The sequence below is a fragment of the Varroa jacobsoni genome, unplaced genomic scaffold (assembly GCF_002532875.2).
Source record: "Varroa jacobsoni isolate VJ856 unplaced genomic scaffold, vjacob_1.0 scaffold_790, whole genome shotgun sequence".
In the NCBI taxonomy this organism is placed as follows: Eukaryota; Metazoa; Arthropoda; class Arachnida; order Mesostigmata; family Varroidae; genus Varroa; species Varroa jacobsoni.
In genome coordinates, this window is record NW_019213692.1 from 180,891 (window position 1) to 207,071 (window position 26,181).

The 26,181-nt window shown below is 41.2% G+C and overlaps 1 protein-coding gene across 1 annotated transcript; it reads right to left on the reverse strand.

Annotated features, from left to right (window-relative positions):
- Positions 1-249: 249 nt before the first annotated feature.
- LOC111263773 (uncharacterized) lies at positions 250-17,043 on the reverse strand. Its single transcript, XM_022839156.2, has 5 exons — positions 16,944-17,043; positions 4,661-4,705; positions 2,523-3,011; positions 1,757-2,002; positions 250-1,620 (listed from the first exon to the last, which is right to left on the reverse strand). Exons 1-5 carry the CDS (start codon positions 16,962-16,964, stop codon positions 1,405-1,407), a joined length of 1,017 nt encoding a protein of 338 aa, XP_022694891.1. The 5' UTR covers positions 16,965-17,043; the 3' UTR covers positions 250-1,404.
- Positions 17,044-26,181: the final 9,138 nt, after the last annotated feature.

Sequence of the window (26,181 nt, forward strand, 5' to 3'; positions counted from 1 at the left end):
AGGATACCTTAAAGATAAAGTTTACACCAGAAAAGCGACGACACTGGAAGATTTAAAAGCCTCACAGATATAGTAAATTTTCGGCTTTCTTTCTTCACCCAATTTTGGTTAAGGCACTTCAATTTGAATCGCTTCTAAAACCTAGGACGATCTAATATAATGAATATTTCTATGCATCTGTATGGGCGGTTACGGCAGGAAACACATTATGCCCTAAGAATAGAACCCGAAGAAATAAGAACATTTCAATATGGCATGATTTTTTTTTATTCTTACATTCACACACACGACGTTCATATCTTATTTTTCTTTTTGGTTTTGCGAGAATCATGATTATTACCATCGTCTCCCCCAACCTCAATAAAAACCCTCTTTCGATTTATGCAACGGTAAATTTATACATGTCTTTTACCGCAGATGGCTTTCATGGTAGTCATTCGATCAGTGTTGTGTTCGATCAGCCTCGTGTTCCGACATCCCCAATAATAACAATTCACGTCCCCACCATATCTTCATGCCCACATATCCAATGTCTTTTCGCTGCGTAGCGCGCCGAAGGAGAGCCATGGTCAAGGACAATTGTACTGCTGTACTCCATCACGCTGGTGTTTCTACTCGTTATCACCGTTTGTTAAACGAAAACAATAATAACAATAAATAATAAGCCATCTTAAGGATCCATCGGAAACATCAACTGGTGTTGATTTTGTCTCCGGATGTTTGCCGATGGCCGTTACGTCTGTAAAAGTTCAGACGCCTTCGATAGTTCTAGAAGTGTGCTCCTCGGTACGGTTTGTGAGCGTTTCGGTGTATTAATGACATTGTTATGATATGCCGTTGGTGCTTAATAATTTTTAGCGATTAAAGTGATTCATCTCACAGATTAGTTATGGGTGTTGTTGTTGTTGCAGTCGCTGGCTTATATCGTTCATCGTATTTGCGGGTCTGTTTGTGTCAACTAAAAAGCTGACGATGGACAAGTTTTTTCTTAAGTTTCTAATAGTGGACAGTTACTCTTGTGCATCGCATTTCTTTATCGGTTTTAGCCACGGCACAATGCTAAGACGACGGGAATCTTCCAATGTTTGACATTGGAAGCTGTAGTCTGTAGAAATGATGATTTAATTGCTGGCCTACTTGAGATAACTCAAGTAAGAAAAAGTAGGAAGTTGTTTATTTACTGTTTAGCATTCAAGTTCTTCGGCCGCTGTGTGATGATAAGGCAACGCCCCGCCTACACGTACAATTCATCCACATGATTTATAGTGAAATTTTGGGTTTTTCCTTGTGATTTGTAATTCCCGTAGGACTATTATCTAACGATAATTTTATTTTTCTAGGCGTTTCAGAGTATTGCGTTTTCTCACTTATCCTAGGATATCGTTTGTGTGCTCTGGCTGTTGTTTACTTATCCTTGTAAACAGGAACACCAGCAGAGGTAACTAACGTGGGTGGAAGGTAGATTTCTTTATCACCGATGGTCTTGATCGGTCTCCTCCTTCTGAACGTCTCAGCGAATTTCTCGTAGGGCCGCTTTTTTGTCGGAACGGAAAGCAGAGGGACTGCCGTGAGTGCGGGGGCCACCACGAGGGCCTCAGATGATGCCGTGTGAAGGCCACTCTGTTCATATAGCAAAGAGAATTTCATGTATTAAACATATGTAATTATTACACATGTTCGATGTATTACGATTCCAGGATATGCTGGACGATTTAATTTTAGCTTTTTCCCTCCCCCTGGTGGAAAAGGTACTTACAGAAATAATGGGGCCTGTGGCAATTTTCGGGGACGAAATCAGTTTCGAAACGACGGGTGCTAGGGGAGCGACGAAGGTGGCAGCCGAAGGACCAACGAGTTTACGCACTGGCACGGGTTGAACGGCTGGCGCGGAAGCAACACTCGACGCCGCGAGGGTAAGAGGCGCCGACGCAGCCTCCGTTCCATCACTGTAGGCAGCCGCGGCGGCGACTCTAGGCGCAGCCACGATGGGACCAGGAGCCAGCTAAAATGATTGAGCAATAGCAATATAATACAAGGTGGAATGTTGTTCTTCGTCATCTTACGCCGCTTAGCCAGTTAAAAAAATCCCTGTTGAATAAGAAGTACAGTCAGGTTAATTTATTTCTCTTACGTCATAAGCTTGTCAGCTGTTCATAACTGACTGCTCTGATTTCCGTATCAGCATCCGTTCACTGTAACACAAGCTTTGATCAGTTTCTGTTAATATTTCTTTTTTCTTCGTTATTTCGCTTCATGCTCTAGACATTATGGAAAATGGTGTTAGGAGACGTTAAATATCGGTTAGCGTCTTTTTTGAAGTGTATGCTAATGACTACATAAAACACAAGCAAAAAAAAAAAAAAAAAAAAAAAAACCAAAAGTGTCAAACACTTTTGCTTCGACATAGTTATGAGTTCTTAAAGACACGTCGATTATTTCCAGTATTACTAAGACCAGCATCCGATTATTAAACCCTCACGAAACTACAAAAAACACTAATTGCGATAAAATTTCTTACGAACCTTTTCACCGAACTCAACGGGTATTCTTAGGGTCGGAGCAGGCGCTGCATACGTTGCGAATCTGGATTTGGCCGTAATGATTGGCGCTGAAACTGGGGCAGATACGACCACGGGTGCTGGTGCAGAAACCGCCACCGCAGCGGGGGTCACAGCGTAGACGGCGATCGGTGACGCGGCAACCGGAGCAATGACAGCTTTAGGTGCGGCGACTGTAGGCACGGCCTTGACAATGATTTCGGGGTTCTTCTCGATCTTAGCGGCGGCTGGGGCAGAGTCAACAGTGCCCGGTTCGTTGGTCTTCACCCAAGCACGGAACCCGGCGTGATCAGCAACGTAATTGACGTGACGGAAAATGCCCAACGCATCGCGGTATCCGTACGAACCTGTTTTCACGCCGTCGCCCAAATCCTGCTCATGACGAGATTGTGCATTTCCCCATTCGTCTTGGGACTCGTACCCAAATTTATAAGGTTGCGGGATGTGTTTTTCCTTCAAAGTGAATAAATAAAGGCAGTAATGTAAAGATATTTTTCCAAAGGTCCCTGTATTATTACAAGTAGAATGATTACCAAGGTTGAAGCAAACGATAGACACTGTGTTTGTACATTCTGTTATTTTGTGTACAAATACATAAGTGAATCGCACATATTAATCACTACGTCCACATGATAAGCAGCTGATTGAAACGTCAATAGGGCAAAATATGTCATTTTGCAGTCAAGCTACGACTGATGAAGTAAACGCTCAGCATTTCTTGTATAATTGCTATATTCAGATCAGGTATTTTAATAAATTACTGCAAATGTAGTTGTTGTCCAACGACTGAATCGTTGTTTAGCTGGAATGAATAAATTTATAAAAACAACCTTGAAGGGTGCCCTTGGATGAAACACTAATTCTTATTGAATAAATTTCTGTCCTTGATTGAAAACCAGGAGCCAACAAATTTACATTTTCCCGCTTCTTTCTTAGAGCTAATTATTTTTTAAGTGGTCATAAATTTCTGTAGCACATATTTTAACGATATATGCTTGCTAAACAATAGAATAATTGAGTCCAACAATCTTTATTGCTATCGTAATATTGTAAAACATATATATATATGATAAGGAAAAGTCTTCAACAGAGCTCACTCGAGTAGAAATAGACTTATTTCATCATTGTCTGCTTCGAGCTCTAGCGCTCGCCTGTTGTCGTCGTCGTCTCATTGTCATCATCCTGATCACTCTTCACGTCAGACTACTCCTGACGATAATGTGATGAAAAGCCAGGACCGCCACACCGAAGCGCTCTACGTTACGGCGCGTTTATTGAGTGACTGACACTCGTTGAAACTTGCTAATGATATGTGTTTCTGCACACGTTTTCGTTTCGTGTGCCGTCTATGTTAGTGCCAAACACCAGCGGGCAGTAAGTGTATTTATTAGCAGCGACTTATAGGATGTTTGAGCGAACTATCATTATAGTGCTAGCAGTAATAGTAATAATGGAAGTTCTGGGCGTTATGGAGACCTTGAGAATATCCCAAAGAGTTAGCGTGCGACAGGGATCGGGTGATACTCGTATCGTCATGGCTTCATTGTTCTTCAATAATCGTAAAATTTGTCAAAGGAAATACTATTCTCAACAAACGTTTGCTTTTATACTGTAATCATCAAATTCACCAATACTTCAACAGCTGCTCTGAACAGACGTTGAAGTCTACGCGATACATTCATGGTGGTGCATACATTTGCTATGTAGGGTTTGCACGTAACACGCTGAGTGCAAGCCGATAGTTCAGCCAGACAGAGACAGTCGTGTCAGACAATAAAACAGTAATTAAATTTGATATTATTAACATATAGCTAAAAAAAACATAATAGAACGCTAAGTTACGTTAATTAAGTCGACAGAATGATCGGTTCTATCAGAACTACCTGATCAGTGTTATCCTGCGAGGGATGACCTAGCAAGCGCGGACGTTAGCTGCTTCCCTCAACGTGTCCAAAAAATAATAAATACAAGTGACAAAAAACGAGAGCGTTTCGAAACAGGGCGCTGACGCGCCAAAGTGACAGGAAGTAAGTAACTGCGACAGAAAATTATACATTATAGCCGTGTATAAATGCAATACCGTTTCAGCATTTAGTACTCACCTCAATAATGTCCCCAGCCACGGCGCTTGCCGCACACAAAATCGCCTGAAATTGTATAAAAACAAGAATAGAATTGAATGGCAACGGTCGAGGTTGTCGTATGATCACTGAACAACCGTCGCGAAACAATACTCCGTACTGCGTATCGAACTGAAACGTGAGGTGTTAGCGCTAAGTGGTACATTATATGGACCGAACGCATTGAAACTATTACAAAAATAAGTTTGCTTTCGGGTTAGGTTAGGTTAGGTTAGGGTTAATCCCAGTGGAACACGTTGTAACTAACTACAGTACGTTGGTAGCAAACTGTTAGCGTCGAGAAAAAATCATACGTAAACTGCTAACGAAGGATGCGATTATGACGCAAACTTACTTAGAAACAAAGTGATTGACGAAAGCTCTACTATAACACTGTTACTGTATATTTACTCCTAGAACGGTAACATGGCTACAGTGATTAGTTTTATACGAGCAAATTGATCCTGCTATACATAGTGTGCTTAAACACTAAAGTAATAATGTAGCCCACTTTTCGGACGAGCTTCGGGCTACATCGTTCCGTAACCCTGAACCAGATTGTTCTGTGCTACGGAGACCACAGATTATTTGCCGCCCCTTACTAAACCCACTATTATATTGTCCACCGTTATAGTATTAGTAAGTCTAGGGGCTAGTGAAGGCCGCTGTGGCCACATATTCGTTTTTGCGACTGCGGCTGTGATAGTCGATCGATTCGTCAAGAATTTCATTTATTTCACCCGGTACGAAGGAGAAGGTAATAGTAGAAATTCTGTCGCTTATACAATTTCCTCATCCCATCATGCCTGGCCGTTCATCAAACTGACAATGTGTATATATATATATAAAGTAGAGTGCTTGAATTGGGACCTTTCTATACAATAGACAAAAACAGATTTTAGACGTGTCATTTTTGATGTCATGTATCATCGTATTTACATAGACCCATACAATTCTGGGCCCCGACCATTCACTGGTCAGTATCAAAATGACTGCGTCGATAAAACGCTTCTAAAGAGATCGAGATAGCTATGCGCTCACAGAGGTGCAGCTCAATTAAACAGCACGTGAAAACTTCCAGTAAAATGAAATGCTGGCCTGATAGTAGGTTAATAGTCTCGAAGATTTGTAAACCTGAAGGGCGCGAAAAGGCTAACGTTTAGAGCTTATCCGGACAATTGATAGGTGATATTTTCCGCTCCAAAGTGGCCATCAACTTCTGCATCAAGAAGCCAAGTGTATCAAAAATGGCTTTTTGAGCCACTTTGATGAATTCTTGAGGTCTTCAGATCTAAAAGAGTTTTCCGGCTTGCGTTATAGAAACCTTCGATGCGGACTCAGAATCCGCATGAAAACTGACGGTAATCTAAACCGTTAATTTCGGGCCAAAGGAAGAGGTTTCTAATTTTAGTGGCAATTCAGCCAGCGCGAAAAGGTTCGACACAACTTCGCTGAAATTGCGAAAACGACGCATTGTTATTCCCCATGACGAATTTGCTGTTCTATTATAGAAGTGGCAGATTCTGTTGTAATATGAAAAATGGGGAAGCGAGCGTACGCCCGTCAAAACAAACGTCTGCTTTAAAATAGGCGCCAACCTGTACGTATATCGTCAACACATCAAATATGATTGAGTTGTCAATGGTGTTGTCAGTTAAGGAAGTAGAATACTGAACATATGAGCGATTCTTATGACCAACGCCCCGTGTGAAGAAATTCGTTTAAATGATGCTAGGGCACCGCTGAATACTTGACGAGAAGAGCCGCTGCACGTTACGCGCACCGTTTTTTACGATAGCAGTTTGTCGTGTATCAAACATATGTACGCATATTGTATGCCTTAACATAAGCCAGAGTAGATCTCTAAACAGCTTAACGCCCAGAATCTAAAGCTGACGACCCGGCCGAAACAATACTGGGCGCGGTGTGGCATTTGTATAATCCACATTATAACTAAAAGTAACCGCATAGGCCAATATGGTAACGCGAAGTACGAAATTATTGATCTACTACCAATCGTAGATGTAGCAATTAGAATTATATGTGGTTAGCGATACTCGTATGGAGCTTGTTTTGCGCTTAAAGGTCACGAGGTCCGTAATTTAAGCTAGCTTCAATAGGTAACAAGCATTCGAATGATAACTTTCAACGAAAGGTACTGCGGGTAGCCTTGAGACAAGAAGTTGTAAACAACTTTTACTTGATTTATTTAGCGAAAACATGTAACTATCGCACTCAGCGAGATAGCGTTATTGTTCAGTAACTCACTTGGCCAATAAGAGAAAAAAAAAGATCGAGTATAGGCTTTGAGCGATATCTGCCCAATATTATATAGAAGCGGCACATACGTGTAATGACTTTGTCTCTTTCAACAGCGACAGCGTACGCGCGTCGGATATTTAAACAAGGTTTTATTACCATTTCCGCCACTTGTCCGTGTAGTAAGCCTAAACACAAATTTATTTTCGATTAGAAATCATTGATCAACGACAGGCTGGGGGTTTTTCTGTTCTGTTAATAATAGTCACAACACTGATATGTATCATTGAGTATTATTTTCGATTTGCCGCCTATCACAGAGCTGAACGAAATGAAGTACCAGTTTATTGGCACGGATCTTATCGATCACTGCAGGCAGCGAAGTTGAGGGCGCTCCTACTAATCGTATTGAATTCTGAAGAACATGCTATCGCTTGACCGATAAGATATGGAATCACTCGCATTTGACAATGAGGCAAAAACTGCCACAGCTCGAACCGTACGTATCGCACCATGTCCTGCAAGTTAACAACCGTCGGCTTTATGCGTACATAAAGAGGCTGTGGTTATTTACTGAGAGATAGATATTTTCGTAAAAAAACAAGTTCTAGTTATTAAAACTTGGAATAATTATGTCACCAGCGCAGATAGAACGAGTTTTAGAAAATTTATTTAAGGGTCCACAGAAGCAGAGATCAACATAATACCGAACGACCAGTTGTAACAGGTAAGGTAGGTTGAAAAATCCTCATTCAAAAAATGTACCGCGTTAATTTTTTTTCTACCTCCTATTTGTTTTTTATTCCCCGACCCGTTGTAGCAGTCGTAGCAGTGGGTGGTTACACGTACGTTAACGAATTACAAAGGTGCAATTAATACCAAATATCTACATGAGGACGCCCACTGCTGGTCTCTGTTAGAGCGGTAAGAAACGCCAAGAGAAACTGCCTATCTACGTAGCGGCGGCGTTTGCCCAGTTGTCCAAGCGATTTTCTATTTTTGCTGCCGTGTCAGTGGGCAACCTGAGAGAAGAAACCCTTGTTATCTACAGTAAAGCAATATCGTTTACTTGCCGATGTTAAACTGATCTTATTGCCAAGAAAAATGGTTCCTTTATGACATAGCACTTTGTTGTGTAGGCGACTGTGCTTACGAAGGGTACCGTCGTTCTGTTTCATCGTGGACCGGTTCGTTCTCTGTCATGGAACATAACTTGCAGCTCAGTCCCTATCGGACAGTGATGGCCCATTTTGCTGGGTATCATTTGTGCATTAATGGATTGTCTTAACTGGGCAATGCAGAATAGTAACGTATCATTCATTTTTCCCATGACCATATTGCTAATGGTAGTTATCAACGTATGCGCTGCGTCGACTAGTCATCGACTGTCCGTGACATTAACGAGAGGAACTAATGACGAGCTCACGTGAGTAAGAGCGCGGCTTTGTTTCGAAAAAGAAGGCCTAGCATTCTGTCAATGAGTGAGATTTAAATCGAATTTTTCTAGCTTCCGTTGAAGTGTATAGATGTATATTCATATCGATTAAGCCAACATAAGGGAGTTCTACTTTCAAAGCTGGTGAACAATTAAGAAGAGTACGCATTGCTTAGCAGGCATTTCATTGATAGGCTGATTTATCTAGGTTTTATGCTGTACTAGAGACGAATTTGGGCTTGGCTTTACAATGTTTGTATCGCATACTACACTCGACCCATGTCGACATAAACGGGTAACTGGAAAGCGCGATAACGACGAGAGATAGAATAAAAAAAAGTCCTTTTGTGAATCTTCGTGAATATTCATCGTCGTTATATTGAACAAGAACAACAATAGTGCAGAGGAACACCTGACCAGGACCCCTAACAAAAGCCAGCTTTCCATAGACATTTAAACAGACTTAACGCCCTATGTCCCCGTGATAGCATCTGATGTAAAACGCAAAAACATCATACAGTATCCCATTGATGTAGAGAGCAAGGAGTTGCATTAGTCTTAGATATAATAATGCTTTTCATATATTTAGGCACAACAAAGCGACAAGGATATGCATAGTCATTTAGCTCCTAAGCACCCAACCGCTGGGATGAGGAGGAGAAGAATATAATTGGTTATCGACGAGTTTTTTTAGTTTTCGTTCTCCATGAAGTACATATATTGTGTCATTGGCAAAGACAGATGGTCAGGCTTGGTCGTTGATCAGACGATCTGCCAAATCAGTGCTGTCCACCGCCGGGGGCACCATCACTATTTCCCCAGTGATAACCATAGATAGTTGGCAAACAAGACGGCTTGTAATCGTAGCAGTTTAGCAAAAAATAACGCGACGGAAGGGCTTCTCTTCCTTCGCCCCCACTAACGCAAACATTCTTTGTTGCAGAGCGATTTATGAAGAATGACTTAAATAAACGATCAAATGACCTGCCGTCCCGCGGCCACACTGTCTAGCCCCCCGAATAACAAATACGGGAGAGATTTGCACCGTCGAGGCGAGACGCGAAATGAGACAGCGCAAGTGACAAACGTCGTACGCGCGGCGTCAATAGAAGTTGACCGCTTCCGTCCTAATCAAGCCTTCCATCTGCAACATTTATTGTACAAATAGCTATATATATATATATATATATATATCTATATATATTGACTATACATCGTGTTATGATTCAGGACGCGACAGTGTTAAGAGCATATTGCTTCACAGCATTGACTATCGAACTCAGTGATGTCGCAAATGTCTCCGCTTGCGCATATATATTGTATTCCTGTACTGGAAGAAAGTCGTTCGTTCGCTCAACGTCTGGCGATGACCTGTCGTGACTGGATAGCGTGTGGCTATTGTTCTTAGCGAAATCGTGAGCTTTGCACCGCGGCGTCAATACGTGCCGTGGGACGGTGACTGGCACAGTAGTGTATTGCTGATACCTGATGATTATACTATAGATGATGGTAATAGTGACCATTGTGCAGCCGTCATAAGAAACATTTTTGTTAACCGTTATAAATACCGTTGCTTCTTCTTCTTCTTCTTCTTCTTCTTTTGCCGTTAATGCCATCGAAAAAAAATAGCCGTCGGCACAGTAAAAGCTATATGTATGAATGCTCATCACCCAAGTCAAGTTGTGACTTGTTACGGAACTAAGTGCACCGTTCAGAATTAATTTGGCTGCGTGGACTGATGTACGGACTACTGACAAAACTGCGTCCTTTACCTTTAAGTTTGTCGCTGTCGTAGCTGAACTTTTACAACACCATAAATTTACTTCTCTTTAGCTATAATGAGAAACCCAATTTACCAGCGAGCCTATTATTCGTTTTTGGAACACATTAATTGCAAGCGTTACTACTTGTTTTGTTTTTGGCACACATAGTAAATCTCCTTTGTTGTGCAGTCGGTCCTAGAACACGTACACCTAAGCATCTTTAGGTAAGTTATGTTCGCCTGTAATCAAGTTAAGGGCAGAAAACAGTAAGTAATAACAATTCGACACGTTACTTGCTTGATGATGGAACAGTAGAAGATAATTGACGTATTTTCGTCGTTACAGCTACAGCTGTTGTTGTTGTTATTGCCATTGGTGACTTTTTCGCTGCTAACAAAATGGCCTAATGTCTACTTCGAATTTTTCGACGAAGGGGCCGAAAGACGTCCCGCCGAAAATGATTTTAGGAGCGATATACGATAATCAGCAGTACACAGATCGTCATCATAATTCCTATAATAATTTAGCCTGATTATTGTTGTTGTATTTATGTAGATACATGAGGAATGCGGTAGCTCGCGATGGCCTAGCTCGATATAGGATGCGTACATACCACTGTGTACCCAGAAGGACCGCTGATACGGCAGAAACATTATACGTCCAGTGAACAACCGCTCGATAAAGTAGCGAGAGGTGTGTTGAGACTCAGAGCGATAATGGCTTGTCCATAATATACTATGAAGTGCAGGCGCAGGCGGCCTTTGGCAGGGAATTGGGTCGCGGTATCGTACGGCAACAGGAAGGGCTCGCTTATCGACATAAACGTAGCCTTTTCTTTCTTTGTTTGATTTTTTGTTTGATTAAATCGTTGCGTAGAGAACCGCTACTCAATGATGATGCTAATCAATCATTTTATGTGGCACAACACATTGTAGAACAGAGGCCTGCTATAGCGAACATTGATAATATTATGAATAGTGAAGGTCACGCGTGTAAAGCTTTATTATTAGCAATATTCGTAGGCAACATTGGCTTAGCCTTATGGCCTACAAATTATAGCAATAGATACCGACTAGATTTACCGTATCATTAAGGATGCGCTGGTTATATTACTATGTACCTACTGGTCATACCAAGGAACGCTTGGACTCCTGTGTCCTGCGCATGACATTGCCATTCGTTTGTGTAAACAGGCATAACAGCACCTAATGTCCCTGCCACATTTTACCGTTACAAATTGTTAAGCTGCAAAAGCTTATTGGACTATATCAAACAGGCGGGCTTTGTCGATTGACGGCTAAAGGAATAAACAATTATCGGACGTCGCCTGCTTAGGACAGGTATTTCCGTAACATTTATTGGAGATAGGGCAAAGCAACAAGCTGCGAGCAACATTAAGATAGATGGGAATATTTTCCGGCAGTGTTTTCATCCTTCGCCTTGTACGTGCACCTATTTCTCTCCCTTGCCACCGAATGAAGTAATACTAACTACTTGTAAAATACTCTGTTGAAAACGGCAAGGTCTCGACGAAATGAGCCCTAGGACAGTGAATGGTATTATAACATTAGAGCAGAGTTTACCACAACTTTGACCAACTAGTAGCAATTCTTATTCGAAGTTAGGTATATAGTTAGTGTTTGGCAAATTACTTCAACTTGATGTCATATCAAGCGGGATTCAAGCTTTGAATAAATTGATTGCACGAGAACGCTGCCCGGGGAATCCGTTAACAAATTAAACGTATTAACTAATTCGGAAGAGTGGCCAAAATCGAAGTAAAAAAAGAAATTTTTCATCAATTCGCGTTGTAGCTAATTAGATCATCCAAATTGTACGATTTCTTAGTGACGTTAGCTAAGTAGAAAGCACTGAAGAGCTCGTTACGTCTAAGTCATGGCTTCAAGGCACAAAAAACACTAGGCCGGTTAAGGACATTTCGTCCCAAAGAAAAAAACAGAATTTCACCGGTCTGAGCTAAACAGTCGACTTATCAGTTTACCCATTCGATTGTAGAAGTAGGGAAAGATGAAAAATTTTCGGTCCCGCTACTATGTGTAACGCTGTGCAAATTACAGGCAGTATTATCGTGCTTCAAGTGCCGTACGAGCTTCGCTATAATCTATAATAAAGTGAAGTAAAGACTTAGCGAATTCAACGTATGGTAACGAACGGAAAAAGTAGTTTCTGAAATACCCGATGTTCAGCCCAAACGGTATATATGTTCGTTTGTATGAAAGGTACTGCCGACCGATTTTGAACAGAAAAAAATTGGAAGATAGAAGAGATAACAAACATTTGGGGCAATCCCTAGCGTCGATTTGGCACAACGACAAGCGCCAACGACAGGAGTCGTCCTTCACGTACGCTCCTATTCGGTGTAAATTTTTGCTATGCGATTGTCAAACGCTTGTCCGTTCCATGTAGTTTATTGTCTCGCGAATTTTATTCAGATGCAAGCAAATCTTTGAGATTTAGCTAGGTGGAAACCTTTTAAATTTAAGATCGTTGGGAGCGGAAGGAAGGAAGGCAGTCAGTTGATCAACGGGTGGAGGTTATCCACATGTCTGCTTAATAGTCCAAGTGCTCAAAGTGAAATTTTCGACAAAATGCATAATAATTAATAAAGAGATCTTTTACCGCGTGACTTCGGCAGAGTCGAGTAAATTTTTACCGTTGCATTTGATATAAACAGTAGACTTTCAAAGCAGGGTCATCTTAAAGAGCCTACGAAGGTCCTATGGTCAAGCTAAGGCATGTGTTTCTTTGCTTGAATGCCCACACATTAGGATAATCTTAAATCTGTTCGCATGTAGCTTTAAAATCGTAACTTCTGCCTGAAGGAATCGTCTATATCTTTAGTGCTGACCCTAGCTGCTATAACTTAAGTCATCATAATTACGTTTTTCCTTCAGTATCGACACAAACCTTTCATTCATTGCAAACTTCTGGCGAGTGCCCTTCTATAAACCTACTCACAGGTCAGGTACGACGATTATATGCATTCATGATATTAACAGTACTTTCAACGCTTGCGGTAGCATCTATATGCAGCTAATCGGGAAAAGTAGCCGCTATAATAGTTTAACAATTATCATTATATAGGTGGCTTTTATCAACGTTTCACACTAAAGTATGATCATGATCAGATCAACTTACGCTTATCAGAATGTCTATACAGATCGCACGACTTTACTGTGCATGATCTCCAGATGAACCGTACTTAACGCAAGACAAACCTAGAGGAAAGTGACGAAAAGCAACGCGGGTGCGATCAATGATTGCAAACCGGCATACGACGCGTCAATTGCCCCATGGCCACCGTTGGCACTTTTCTTATATTCAGCTGCTATAGTTAGCTGCCAATATGTTCACCGAAGTACCGTTTACGTTTACTTCCACGATTTCGACTATTACGCTCATACTATTTATAATGGGTTTCTTTCTCGTCCCGCAATATCTTACTCTCAACTCTGTTTTGCGTTAAATCACTATATCATATTACTAAAAATTCTGCTGCTATATCACATTCCTCTTATCGTCGGTTAGCGAACCACTCTACGAACAGATCATGTTAGTGGTCAGCACTGATATAGCGATCCCTGAAATTGTTGTCGGCAGGGGGGCAACCGTTGCCAACTGATGCTGTTACGTTTTCCGGAAGCGAAGTAGATGAGATAGGCCGATTGCGCTAAACAGCAATTCATTAGATTCATCCAATTAGGTTCACATAGGCAAGAATTGAAGGCACGCACCTATGGAGGCATGCATCTATGGATGTCTCGTAAAGTTGATCCGGCTGGCTTCGCCACAGTCTCCGCCATCGTCAACGAAATCGTATAGTAGGTAGTTCTAGCAGGCGAATATCGGTGTGTGAACTTCGACACTCAGTTGATTACTAGCGCTGATATAATAGCACACAGAGTAAACGGATAAAGTAAGGAACAGCAGTCCTCTAGCTGAATGTGGCTTGTGAGAATGACTTCACACGGTTACGCATTGAAGCGCTATTGGCAATCGGTGATATTCGCGGTGTTAGTGATAGTCCGATAACCTAACAAAAACCGTGGCGCTTTCAACATTTTAATCGATAGGATCCCTTTCGTGTATTTTACGGTCAAAAAATAGATCGGGAGACAGACTGAACGACAAACAAGTAGACATTATCGTTCGTCTGATGTACGAATACTCCGTTATAGAAGATTTTTCCGTCAAAAATGCCACTCACCGTCAAAGTGGTGCCGATATTTCTAACTCTTCCGACAAGAAGCAGCGCTCATTGACCTGTATTGGTTGTCTTACGTGTAAAGGATATTCTGTATGTACGGGCAATATATCGTTCACATTATGACGGGACTGGGTTCTGACTTTTGGAGACCATTATGTCTGAGAACTGTACCAGTTTCACTATCACCAAGAGTAACGGCAGCAGCAGCAGCAGTAAGAAACACGAAGAGTACCAGAACCAAAATGAGACAATGAGAATATAATAGAAGCAAAGATAATGGCCACTGTTTCATTTGAATCGAACATAGCTTTCAATGGAACTCATCACAGCATGATGTCGCCACCGCTGGGACTGGTAAGGTAATCGCTTATGTTTAGATAGATTAATAAATGTATATAATGTTGCAAAAATCACACATCGAATATATATATATATTACCCTGAACTCAAATATCCGCTACGATTTGGATAGGAGCATTGAGTTTTTTTATAGAAATATGTCAGGTGAGTAGTTTGAGGTGTGAGGAAACGGGACCTGTGCCATGTGGGATTCTTGTCGCTCATGCAATTGAGAATGCCATCTATAGATCGCCGTATCCCTTTTTGACTGCACAGAAAACGATAACAGAATGGCGCTAGCGTGACCTTTCGTAAAAATAATATAATCATATGTAGACGGACTTTTTCCCTCGCTACCTCAAAGTAAATTACGCTACGGGTATTGTACGTACTATATATGCAAAAATGTACCTAAAATGTCCTTAGAATATAAAATGCAACTTGCGATCGATGAGAATAACGTACGGATTGCCCAGGTACTAGAATTTGGATATCCTTTGTTTTCAACAGAAGCATATGATTCCTGTCTGTTCACATAAGGATTGGCGTTTCATAATAAAGGTAATTGAAATTAATAGTCATCTCTTACTGAATAACTACTCTGTTTACTGAGGTATTAAAAGTATTCTGCTTGTATAAAAGCGTAGGGTGGTAGAGGTGCGAAAGCAGACGCAGACAAATCTTGTTCCGTATTGAAAAGAGCCAGCCATCTGAAGCAGCTAGTATCCGACGTTAAAGCCAAAACACCTAATTTAGCATAAGCTCTCTGATGCTATGTATTTAGATAACAAGTATCTGATAAATTTAGGTAGATAAGATAATGTGGCATGTATTTTTTGTGTTTATATGCTTATTCAGACTGCTTACTAGATATAGATCTTATGACAGAATTGATCGAAAACTTACTAGAGAATTTGCAAAATGGCGAAGTCTTACTAGTAGCCGTTCTGTACGTTAATACGGGATGTACGTGTATAATGAGAAAGGTAAGTACAAGGGAGTTCGTCTCTAACGGCACACAATTTCGGACTTCATTATGATCATTGGTGAACGCAATCACTACTTCAAAAAGATAAATTCAAAAACCAGAAACGTCAACGCCACTCGAACAAACATATTCAGAAAAAATCTATCGCAGAGTAGCAGAGCAGAACACTTTCATTCAACATTAGCTGGTATAAACGAAGCAGTTTTAATTAAGCGCACAAAAATAATTATTACTTACAAACAAAAACACCATTACGAGTTCTAAACCAATTTGGCAAATGAGATGGTAAGCTTGAAGTTTCAGTAACTATTTGATGAACAATGTAACTTGTAGGCAAACTACAAGTACGTCATATTAATTGCACGCACTGCCAGCAGCAGGATCGCCGCTGTCCCAATTTCATTTCTTTTGCCTCTAATCATGTACCCTCAGAGAACAACTCTAGATACAAATTTCAGGTACTATGCTCTTGAATATTATAGGCATAACAGAACGAGTATCTAAAAGAAATTTTACACATTTTTCGTCTAAGCGAGGCAGTCGAAGTACACTATTTCACTAGATGAACTATACTGGCAAAGCCTCTCTAATTCATTTTCAAGTCCCCAGGTTCACTGCGCATAATCAGAAGACAAAAACGGAACTCAGCTGGCCCAACAAAGTCTTACAGATACTACCCACTCCGCGGCTCTAGTGCTTAAGTAAAATTCCAGTGACAGAAAGCAAAATATCTGATTCGTCTACCAAATGTTGAGTTGAGGTCTATTTCAAATATAAACAATGTCATTTGCACTATCAGGCTACAGTCTCGGGGTAAACCATTTACGTTTATCTGTTCGGATGCAAACACAGCACGAACACCCACTATAGTATCCAAACTAAGGGTCGTCATAATCCATTGCGGTGGCATTTTTTCACTTGCATTCTTCCTTAAAGGCACACTTTTTTGTACCTGCAGGGGAACTTGGTTCCGCGCATGCGTACGCCGTCGTGAGAGGCATACTGTCGCCACCTTTCGCCCTGCCAGGCCGTAAGCTTCACTCACTCACTTGAGGTGCACCATGTACTTCTATAGTACTAGCCCATTATAGAGTATTCGGCTAGTCGTTCCATCGAACCTGATGCTGATAATGATGACTGGATGCCTCCTCCAGAAATATTTACTATGACATATTACTGATGCAATCAATTCATATACGCTTTTGCTGGATCTGATAGTGACTAGATATAGGAGAGTGGTAGAAAATAACTCACAGCGACGAAGGGTTTCATCATGGTGTTTGTCGTCAGTTCGATGACGATGGTGCTGACGTCTTCAAATCTGAGGTAACGTGCAGTTCCACTTGTATTTATAACGATGCCCGCCCTACGGGCCAACGTTTACGTCTTACATTGTTGTCGCTGGCTGTAAAGGCAACCGAACAACGGAAAGGGAAAAGCGCGTAAGATAGCGCCGCCGAGAGGGTCCACCCCCCACTAAAGTCTCCTTGTCATCTGAAGATTTTGCTGTCCAGCAGCGAACAATGCATGCATATTTCATTTGGAAAGATGTTGACCGTTACGAGACGATACCGTCCTTGTTAAATGGGCTTGTTTGGCATGTATGGCTATTACTATTAATCTACACTTACGTCTAAAGGAGATGGATTAATGAAAATAACTACTGTAGGTAATATGGAGTCAGCGAGTGTCCCGTTAAAAGGAAATGAACGAATTCATATGAGTTTCTAGTCTTAACTGTAAATATTACCGCTATAAATATTTTAAAATGGCTGTTTTGTTCGGTGGAAAATTGCACAAAAAAAAGAAAATGAAATCCGTTTCTGGATTCACCATGATATTGTTCAAATATTTGAGTGGGTGCATATTTGCGCTCGTTGGCATCTGTGTTTTTTTTACTTGGCTTAAAGCACGCCTTTTGCTCTATAAGACGGTTTAAACTCTCTTTTATTTCGGACTTCAGATATATCGAACCACGCAGAAACAGCATCTCCAAAAACCGCTTTCAGAAGTATTTCTTCCGTGTATTCTCCAGAGCTAATAAACATAGCAAATTTATTTCCGACAAATCTGAAAATTCGAGTGAGGCCCTTTATCACATTTTTCAATTTGGCAAGACAAAATTGCGTATCAGTTGCAGCTATGGAGTTTTTACGGTACACGCCCATAGCTTTCTCGCATACTTCTGCTAGTTGCTAACCTTGACGAAAACCGGACGAGAATCAGAACACAAAACACTCATTGTTTCAGGTCGGGTCGACAGAGAAGAATGGTTACAATGGGATACGGCACTTGACCATCAACAAACAAACAAACAAACAAACAAATATATCAGAAAAAAATCAATCGACCATTTGCGAGAAGTCACCTTGCTCGAAAGAGGAAGCTTCCAAAGCAGGCCAAATCTAATAACTTTCTTAAATTCAATAAGGAGACTTTAACCTTGCTGCTCGTCCTTAGCAATTCGATTTAAGAAATCTGAAGAAGATCTCAAACATACTTTGGTTGCAAGGAGCCTCTCACGGCTCGCAAGCACAGCGTTCTTCAATTAGATTTCTATGTAAAGGAAAAACCGTTCACAACGGCGTGTATAAACGTTACTATAGTAATTGGAGAGGCTGAGTAGAAATTGATTGAGTGCAGTATAGTCTTTAATTAATTTCACATTTTTTAATCAACATTTCATTATAACGTATTGATCGAACCGTTTGTAGCGGCTTTGAATCTGAACTCTCTCTCAATCTTGTTTTGGGATAAAACGTCAGCGGCTCCTTCTAAATGCCCAGTGCCAATCCCATATTTTTGTGAACTGGCCATTTCCCAATGCTGGGATGACTCGTAATTCAAATTCATTTTCCTATGTGCTAGTTGAAGGTGACTGCTCCCATTCAAAGAACTTACTCTTTATGGCGCTGACCTTTGCCATTATTGATTTGTTGTCGTGTTGGCGTATAGTTATGTTACGTTAGAGCATAACAACAACAGCACCGCCATACGTTTTGCAGCAGATGATGTCCATGCTGTATTCCTGATAACCAACGGATTAGATCAGAAATCTGCGTGCAGAAGTCAGTGGCAAAAGTATGACCAAAAAGTATACGAGACTCGTTTTCGTCGATAAGCCTGTCAGTTGATTTGAATAACGAAACGCCTGCCATTGAGTTGAATGAAGAAACGGGGGAGAGAAAAGGAGGCTCACACGAACGCAGGGGGTGCAACACGTCTTTTGTGTGCGAACAACAGCCAGCAAAGCTTCAACTAAGGAATATGGCTATTTTCGGTTTTTCTATGCCTTTTGTTTGTTCTGTCGAAATTTACCTCGGTAATTTTCTATGACATACAGCGCCGATCGCTGTCTGGGTGAAAGGAATCGAATAATTTCCCTTGCATGGCCCTGCTAAGCTTCGTAAGAATGGGCCAGTACATGAACACGTTTGCCCTCGTGTGGCAAGTCACTAGCAGCAGCACAGCTACCACTTCATCTAAAATCCAGCAGCTCTCCGTGTCTCGTTTTGCTGTGAAGTATGATTAAATTATGTCGACGAATTCGTTGTATTCTGCCTAAGAAAAAGCTGCCCGCGTCTGTGTATACGGTGACTGGCAAATACCGTTTCAAACAACTTGTTTGGAAATGTTTTATTTTATTAACGATTTAAGAGAAAATGCTGGTCTTCTCCTTGTTTACCTCCCTAATTGTTTTCCCGATATAAACTTTTTTTTTGTTAACAAAATAACATTTATCTCTGACGCTTCCTCACCTACGACGACTCTGCGCAACTACCGCTTTTGTTTCGCGCTAGAATGAGCCAGTGTCCGAAGCAGCGCTTAATAACAGTGCCAGGCTATTTTCCATCTATCGTTATTCAACGTCATTCAATCCTGGGTCTAATTTTACTGATAATCATGTTTCACAGTGTGACTGTTATTAATTTATTTAATAATGCATAATGCCGAAAGTATCTTTCGAACACCTAATTAAATGAAGGATTTAAGTTGACACTGCGGAAGTGCGTATTTAAAGTTTTGATCATTGCACAGAGGATGTTTCCCTTGGCATCGATTGCAGTCGTCTTGAGCGCTAAGTCGGAGTCCGTATGAATAGTAAAAGGTTATCGTATTGTTTTACTGTCAAATTTCATCCATTTTCGAAAAGTAAAATTAAATTTCGCCAAAAAAATAGACTATAGTAACTTCCACCGTGCTGATTAGCCCAATGAGGTGCCGTAACGTGTAGGCCTTCATATTCGAGCTAGACGGTTTTGATGCGTATTCGCCTGAATGAAGTTGCCCTCTGCGAACGAATCTTAAAGAAAAGCCTGCAAAAACGTCACGAAAACGAGCGCTGGTCGATGGGGCAGCAAAGACGAATGTCCGGGACACAGAGGCCGCGTATGGATGTCAAGAATAGAAGTCTACGAATAGGACGCGTCAAACGAACTTAACATGCAGGATGATATGCTGATGATCTGAACATGATCTTACTCGAGAACGTTGAAAGCTTCTTTATACGTATGTTTGAAAAACAACTGCTGGCACGAAACAGTAGTCAGCGTGTTACTGGTCATGTAAAGGTCTTCCAAACAAAAATTTCGAAGGACCAAGCCACCTTTATACACAGTTAGCAAATACACTTTATCAGTATGTCTGATGTACTTCATTACATTTAGTCGACTCCAACAGCCACGTTAGCAGTACGGGAATACGGCCATAACGCGCGTTCAGCGATCTGTTTCAGAATTAATTCGTCACACAGTATCATCTAAAGACACCGGCCGCGTTGCTGCCTCCATAGAATAGACTTGCCTCGAGTAATGATTGGGGCAAGACTAAAGAATAGTTGTGCCCGTTCTTGGTCAGGGGCAGCCTCAATAAAACGTGGTCAGAAATTTCGCACGCAGTTGCGAAGCTGCTTAACATAAAAATAAGTCAAGATAACGTCTAGGGCAAAACAATAATAATAGCAATAATCATGCTGAGAACTGTCGGGTCAAAAGAAGCTAGAAGTTGGACGATCACCAGAGTGCCATGAAACTGTGTAATATTACTTGTCTATGCGTTATGCGACAAGTTTTCTTTATATTATACAAAGAGATTGTCGCAGCAACTAGGCGCAAGGTACAAATGAGGACATGATCAGTATTTATTTGCGCTGTTTGCGTTTCGGGCTTGATTGACGACTTTGTGATCATAATTAAAGAAAGCTATGGAAGGTTCGAAGGATGAAGTCCATTACTGGTTTAGATAGAAAACTAGTCTTCACATGAAAGGTGGTGTCGGAAGTACGCCTTAACCAGCAGAAACCAGTATTGAATGGCTAGAATCATCTTCGTGACACATGTTCTAAATAGAAGCGTGAAACCAATAGACGCGATAGGGTTTGTAGAACATATATTACCCGATCTCAATCGGTTGTTTTTACAAAAACATCTTATAAGCGATGTAAAAACATACAAAAATAATGTACAGGCATTTAACTTCATCATCAGCTTATGATCTAACTTCCATAACTATCGTAGTTGACGCAACTCGTAGAACACAAATGTGAAACTTAATTGGACAGGCTTTGCCATACAGATGTGTTAAGCCTCACGCTCGCTTCTTGCTTAATCCGATAAGGATACACCGCGCGGTATTCGAGTCCTTCGCTAAGATCGGTTCGACAATTTCTCAAAGAAGAGTGCGTGTGATTCTTCATAATACTAACGTTATTCTTGCGTCGTGCAGCCAATAGCCACTCACGATTATCTATTAATGTTCATCAAACCAGTTTAGCATCAATGCTATTGTAAATTACTATTAATACTGGGTTGTTCAAGTTTAATTAACGTCGTGTCTCTAGTTGCCGACAGTAGTTAAGACCTACCTAGTCGCAGATACTAGTAGCAATGACGTGTGCTGCGTACTCTGTGTGTTATCGACTTGCGACAACAACAATGCAGCCCCCGGGGGAAAGCGGACACGTCTATTCGTATACGCCCGAAAAACCTCTCACAGTAACAAGCATCAGGCAGTAGATACGTTATTCGAGAGGCTGCACTCTCCCGTACCGCGGGCAGATTCAACCAGGAATAAATCTAACAGGGAACAAATGTGTTTTCTGGGCGATTTGGGCCCGCGTTAGCTATCGGCACATAGCGCAATACAGGGCACGAAGCATGAGAACTAATTAGACCAAGTGTCGGTCAGGCTTATGGCAAGAGATAAGCAACTACTTTTAAAGATAGTAAATCGTCAAGATGTGTTGAAAGGCTTAGCCTTAGTCAGGCGAAATCAATAATCTTGCAGGTCACGCGTGCTATTTGCCCCTTCAATCTGCAGTAAACAGCATATGTCGGGCCGGTAATAATTCCTGGCACTTGATGCCTTTTAGCTTCGCGCGTTTCGAGCGAAGAATGGATTGCTCCTGTTCATTAGGAGCCATTGTCGTCATTTAGATATATGAATTTCGTTCGTTGTCTGAATTTCATGTATGCAGTATAGTTTAGATCATTCCACTATTCAGAAAAAACATGTAGTATAATAACTTTCCTCTCACAGCAAAGATCCTAGATGCTAGAGACACAATGGGGTTGTGTGTAAAAATAGCCTGTAACAATCGGTTTCAGTTATACCCAGTTTCAGTAAACTGGCGGGGGCGATGAATGTAGCATCGAGTGTATGTGTATACATATGAACTGTTCGGTACGACGCGTCGAAGAAAGCACTTAAAAACGGGGCGTACTGCATCGTTTCTTTCTTTTTTTTTCTTTCTAGTGGAAGTACGCAAAACTGCTATTTAACTTATCTAGCATATAACTCTATTGCCTTTCCTGTTAATATTTTCATCAATGCGATGCATTTTCCATGATATATGTTGTAAAGCTCTTCTCTCGCCTTCTTACCTATTCAAATTTTGAACTATGAAAAATCAACGGGCTCACTTGGGAGGGAACGATGGCGATTTCGGGCATCGTTCCGATCTATTGTTTTTTTCTTTAAATTTGTTACATTACAAATTCTAGTTAAATAATCCCTTAAAAATAAATATTTACTTTGCGACACGCTGGTGTCGTTTTCGGCGCAGCCGTAATGAGACTTAAGCTAGCTGATGTTTGTTGTGGATTGTATAATGAGATATGAATTGTAAAAGAGTAGAAAACGAAATTGGGCAATATAGAAAACAGTAATTACCCCCAGCCGTTTGAAAGCAGTCACGAGTCGCATGCTAAAGCCGCTCCTTCACTTTCATCATCGTTTTTTTAAGCTTCCGCCTTCACGCTGTTACACTCATTTGTTCAGAAATTTTTGACAACTTAGTAGCCCCATGATCGTTGCATTTGCCCATTTCGAAAGTTACTTTGCAGTATTTGCCTATAGAAAAGAGTTGTTCAACGAGCGTTTTTTGCACGATGTTAAAATGTTCAGCAATTTAACGAGCCTATAACTGTAGTTATGAAGTTGAACGGACCAAGTTCATTGATCCCTAGTGACTTTAGTTATCGATTAGCCGTAATACATCTGTTCAGGCATAGTCCAGTGAAAAGATGATCGAATGCCGACGGGATTTCCCCGTCAGTCATCAGCACGCTGAGATCCAGTTTTCCAGATCGCTCGTGGCGTGAATGTTAATATTGCTTCCAATATAGTATTATAGAATGCGCAATAATATAAGCAAAGAAATGATATTCCAGACTTAAGTTATTAGAAAAAACATTGCAGTCACTTACCTGGAGGCTCATGGTCGCGAACCCTGTGTCCTCACTAACAGTGCCACCATTCAGTATGGGATTAATATGGGTTACAGCCAGCTGTAGGACAAGCGAGCTTATCGCTCAGGGCATACGCGTCAACAATATCACATAGGACATATAGTAACATTACACAGTTTGCTTTAGATAAAAAGAAATTTGTGCCCAAAGCAAGTGTACCGCACACTATTAACTGGCCATTTTTAGCTGCTGCTTGCATAAGTGTAATACTATTTAGCAAGCTTTTCCCTAAATGAGACGATGCTTTACCAAAGAGCCTGAAGGTGCGATGTATGAGCCTGTCTTATCGTGCTGTCCTGAAACGATTTCCTACACTAGAAGATTTTACTGCAACTTTTCTTGACGTTTGCTTCAGCAAACGTCAAGAAAAGTTGCAGCAAAGGCAGCTAGCTGTTCTTTGTGATCCGTACCATTTGTCTTCCTCGTGCTGTACAGTATGTATTGTCGCCTACTTCGTAAACCGAACGGCTGTGTGTCGTACCTGACACGCTTACGTGTTCATGGAATGAGAATCATAGTCACATACAGTGCTTATCGTGTAGATTATATCTAGCCCTATATTGTGATCAGTCGAGAAGAATAGCCCCCTATCTACATGAACTCAAAGTGTTGAATTGTGATTTGCATTGCTGCATTAGCATCTTGCCACACGGGCTGAAGCGTCTATAGTTAACCCTAAAATACTTAACTGTGTTTGCCTTAGGAGAGACGGATCGATGTGGTACCATTATAAAGATACCAGTGCGCAGAACAGGGCGTTGTACTCGCTAAGGCGTTTCTATTTTGGATCGATCGTATGTATGTCGTTTACTACTATAAATATGTCCGTTCTGTCAGTGAGATAAACCACGAGAATCTAGGGAGGAAAGCGGTCAATCCAGTAGAAAAGATATATCCGTAGAGCCCCAGGTCGATTCCTACTGACAACTTCTAGCGGTTTTCTATTCGGCGAGGTAGTTGCGAGAACGACGAACGTACCGTGATCGTAACGGCATGAATTCGCGGTGGAAGCATTCATGTACTCGCATGCCTGGATGAATATAATTTGAGAATATATCGGGCTGACTTGAACGCTAGAAGATCGTCACTGCTTGAAGACTATGTCGTCTGCTCCGGCAACGAATTACCAGACGTACAGGCCTGATCGTATGGTATCGAGGGGCGACATCCCTGTATTCGATATGTTTTTTTTGTATCTGTTGATTTCTAATCACTTTCTTGTTTAATAACAGTAGGAATAATAATAATCGTGATGATTTAGTGAACAGTGAGGAAAACGAGGAGGCCAGCTTTGTAAGCCATCTAGCCACGACGGGATTGTGGTTATAAAAATCTATAGTGTGCTAATATTGAGCTTTTGCAACGACAGCTTGTACGGCGTCGTCTCTTCTTATCATTGTTTAGCCATAGAGTTCTACTACACAGCATGTTGGTTAGCATCAAATAAACAGACGGCTTGAGAAAAGAGGTTTTTTTTTGGCGTGCGGCTTCAACAATACACCTATTGAAACGGACTGCCCCTCTTGGTTGCAAGGTAGCTTCGTCTCGATGTAGGCAAACTTTTTCTTAAATTCCACGCACACACAACACAAAAGGCCAATGAACTCGCTAACAATTGATTCGATATCAATGTACTTTATAATAGATTACGGAAAGAGTCAACAACACAGAATCGGCCAGACATACACGACAGGTAAGGAAAACGCTGCATAACCAGGACGACGTTGGTGTCCGCTTAGGTTATATTACTTCATTTTTACTGGGGAGCCTCTAGTCACACAAAAGCCTGCTTTGTTGATCTGTACCATGCACCGAAGAGACATTATGTTATCGAGCGAATACAATATAGAAGGCCAAACAATTTAATGGCTGTGCTACGAACGGGGCCGGTCGGTAAAATGCTGGTGCGCGTACCATTTACATCGCTACTGTTTTCTAAGGCTGGCAGTTTTTACGGACGCTGCGTATGATTACCACTGGTCCAGATGACTGGTCACTGCCGGGCTGCAACGAGCCACTAGTCACTTCCACGTTGATTTTTACCGACGACATAAATAATTTAAGGGACCTTGGGGCGAGGATGGCTTCTAGCCCTGTCACACACACACGCACGCACGCACACGAAGCCCCACAGAGACGAAAAATGTATTTTGTTTGATTACGTTCACGTGCTGCATTCTAACTGTTTCTTTAAATTTAGATGTTATGAAGTTGTAAAATTTTGAAACGACGATGCTCAGAGACGCTCATCTTAGCCTTGCCCGCTCTGCCTTACGATTATATTCGCTAACAATATTATTGATTGTAGTTATGCAAATTCTGACAACAAAAAAAAAAAGCCTAGATTTGTCAGCAAAACGGCTCATTATATTTAGCGCCAAGTGGTCAAGTAGGCGGAGAGTCCTGAAAGCTGAACGCATGCTGAAAATCATCTGAATTATACCAATCAATCGATTAGGGAGCGAATAGTTTTGTCTGCCGAAACAGGGATGTTGCAAATAAGAATTTTGTTTTGAAAGACTATTTGTAAACAGTGGGATTAACGAATAGTCCCTCATTACGTCCTGCCAACGGCAAATATAGTCCTGAATAGGCCTCCTAGACATCTACAGTAATCAAACCTGGGAATAAGTCCATTTGGTAACACTTGCTTTATCGAAAACCTTCGTTGCGATAGCGTTACTTTTCCAGCGTTTTGTCTATACTAATTTTGATATGAAAGACAATACCTATTGACTGTGGCG

What these genes read in the sequence shown, in the direction of transcription:
- LOC111263773 (XM_022839156.2), bottom strand. Translation starts at nt 16,964, where the DNA reads ATGATGAAACCCTTCGTCGCT. An exon ending in TGATGAAACCCTTCGTCGCT is followed by an intron (nt 4,706 to 16,943) that starts GTGAGTTATTTT and finishes ATACAATTTCAG; the next exon opens with GCGATTTTGTGTGCGGCAAG. An exon ending in CCACAGGCCCCATTATTTCT is followed by an intron (nt 1,621 to 1,756) that starts GTAAGTACCTTT and finishes CTATATGAACAG; the next exon opens with AGTGGCCTTCACACGGCATC.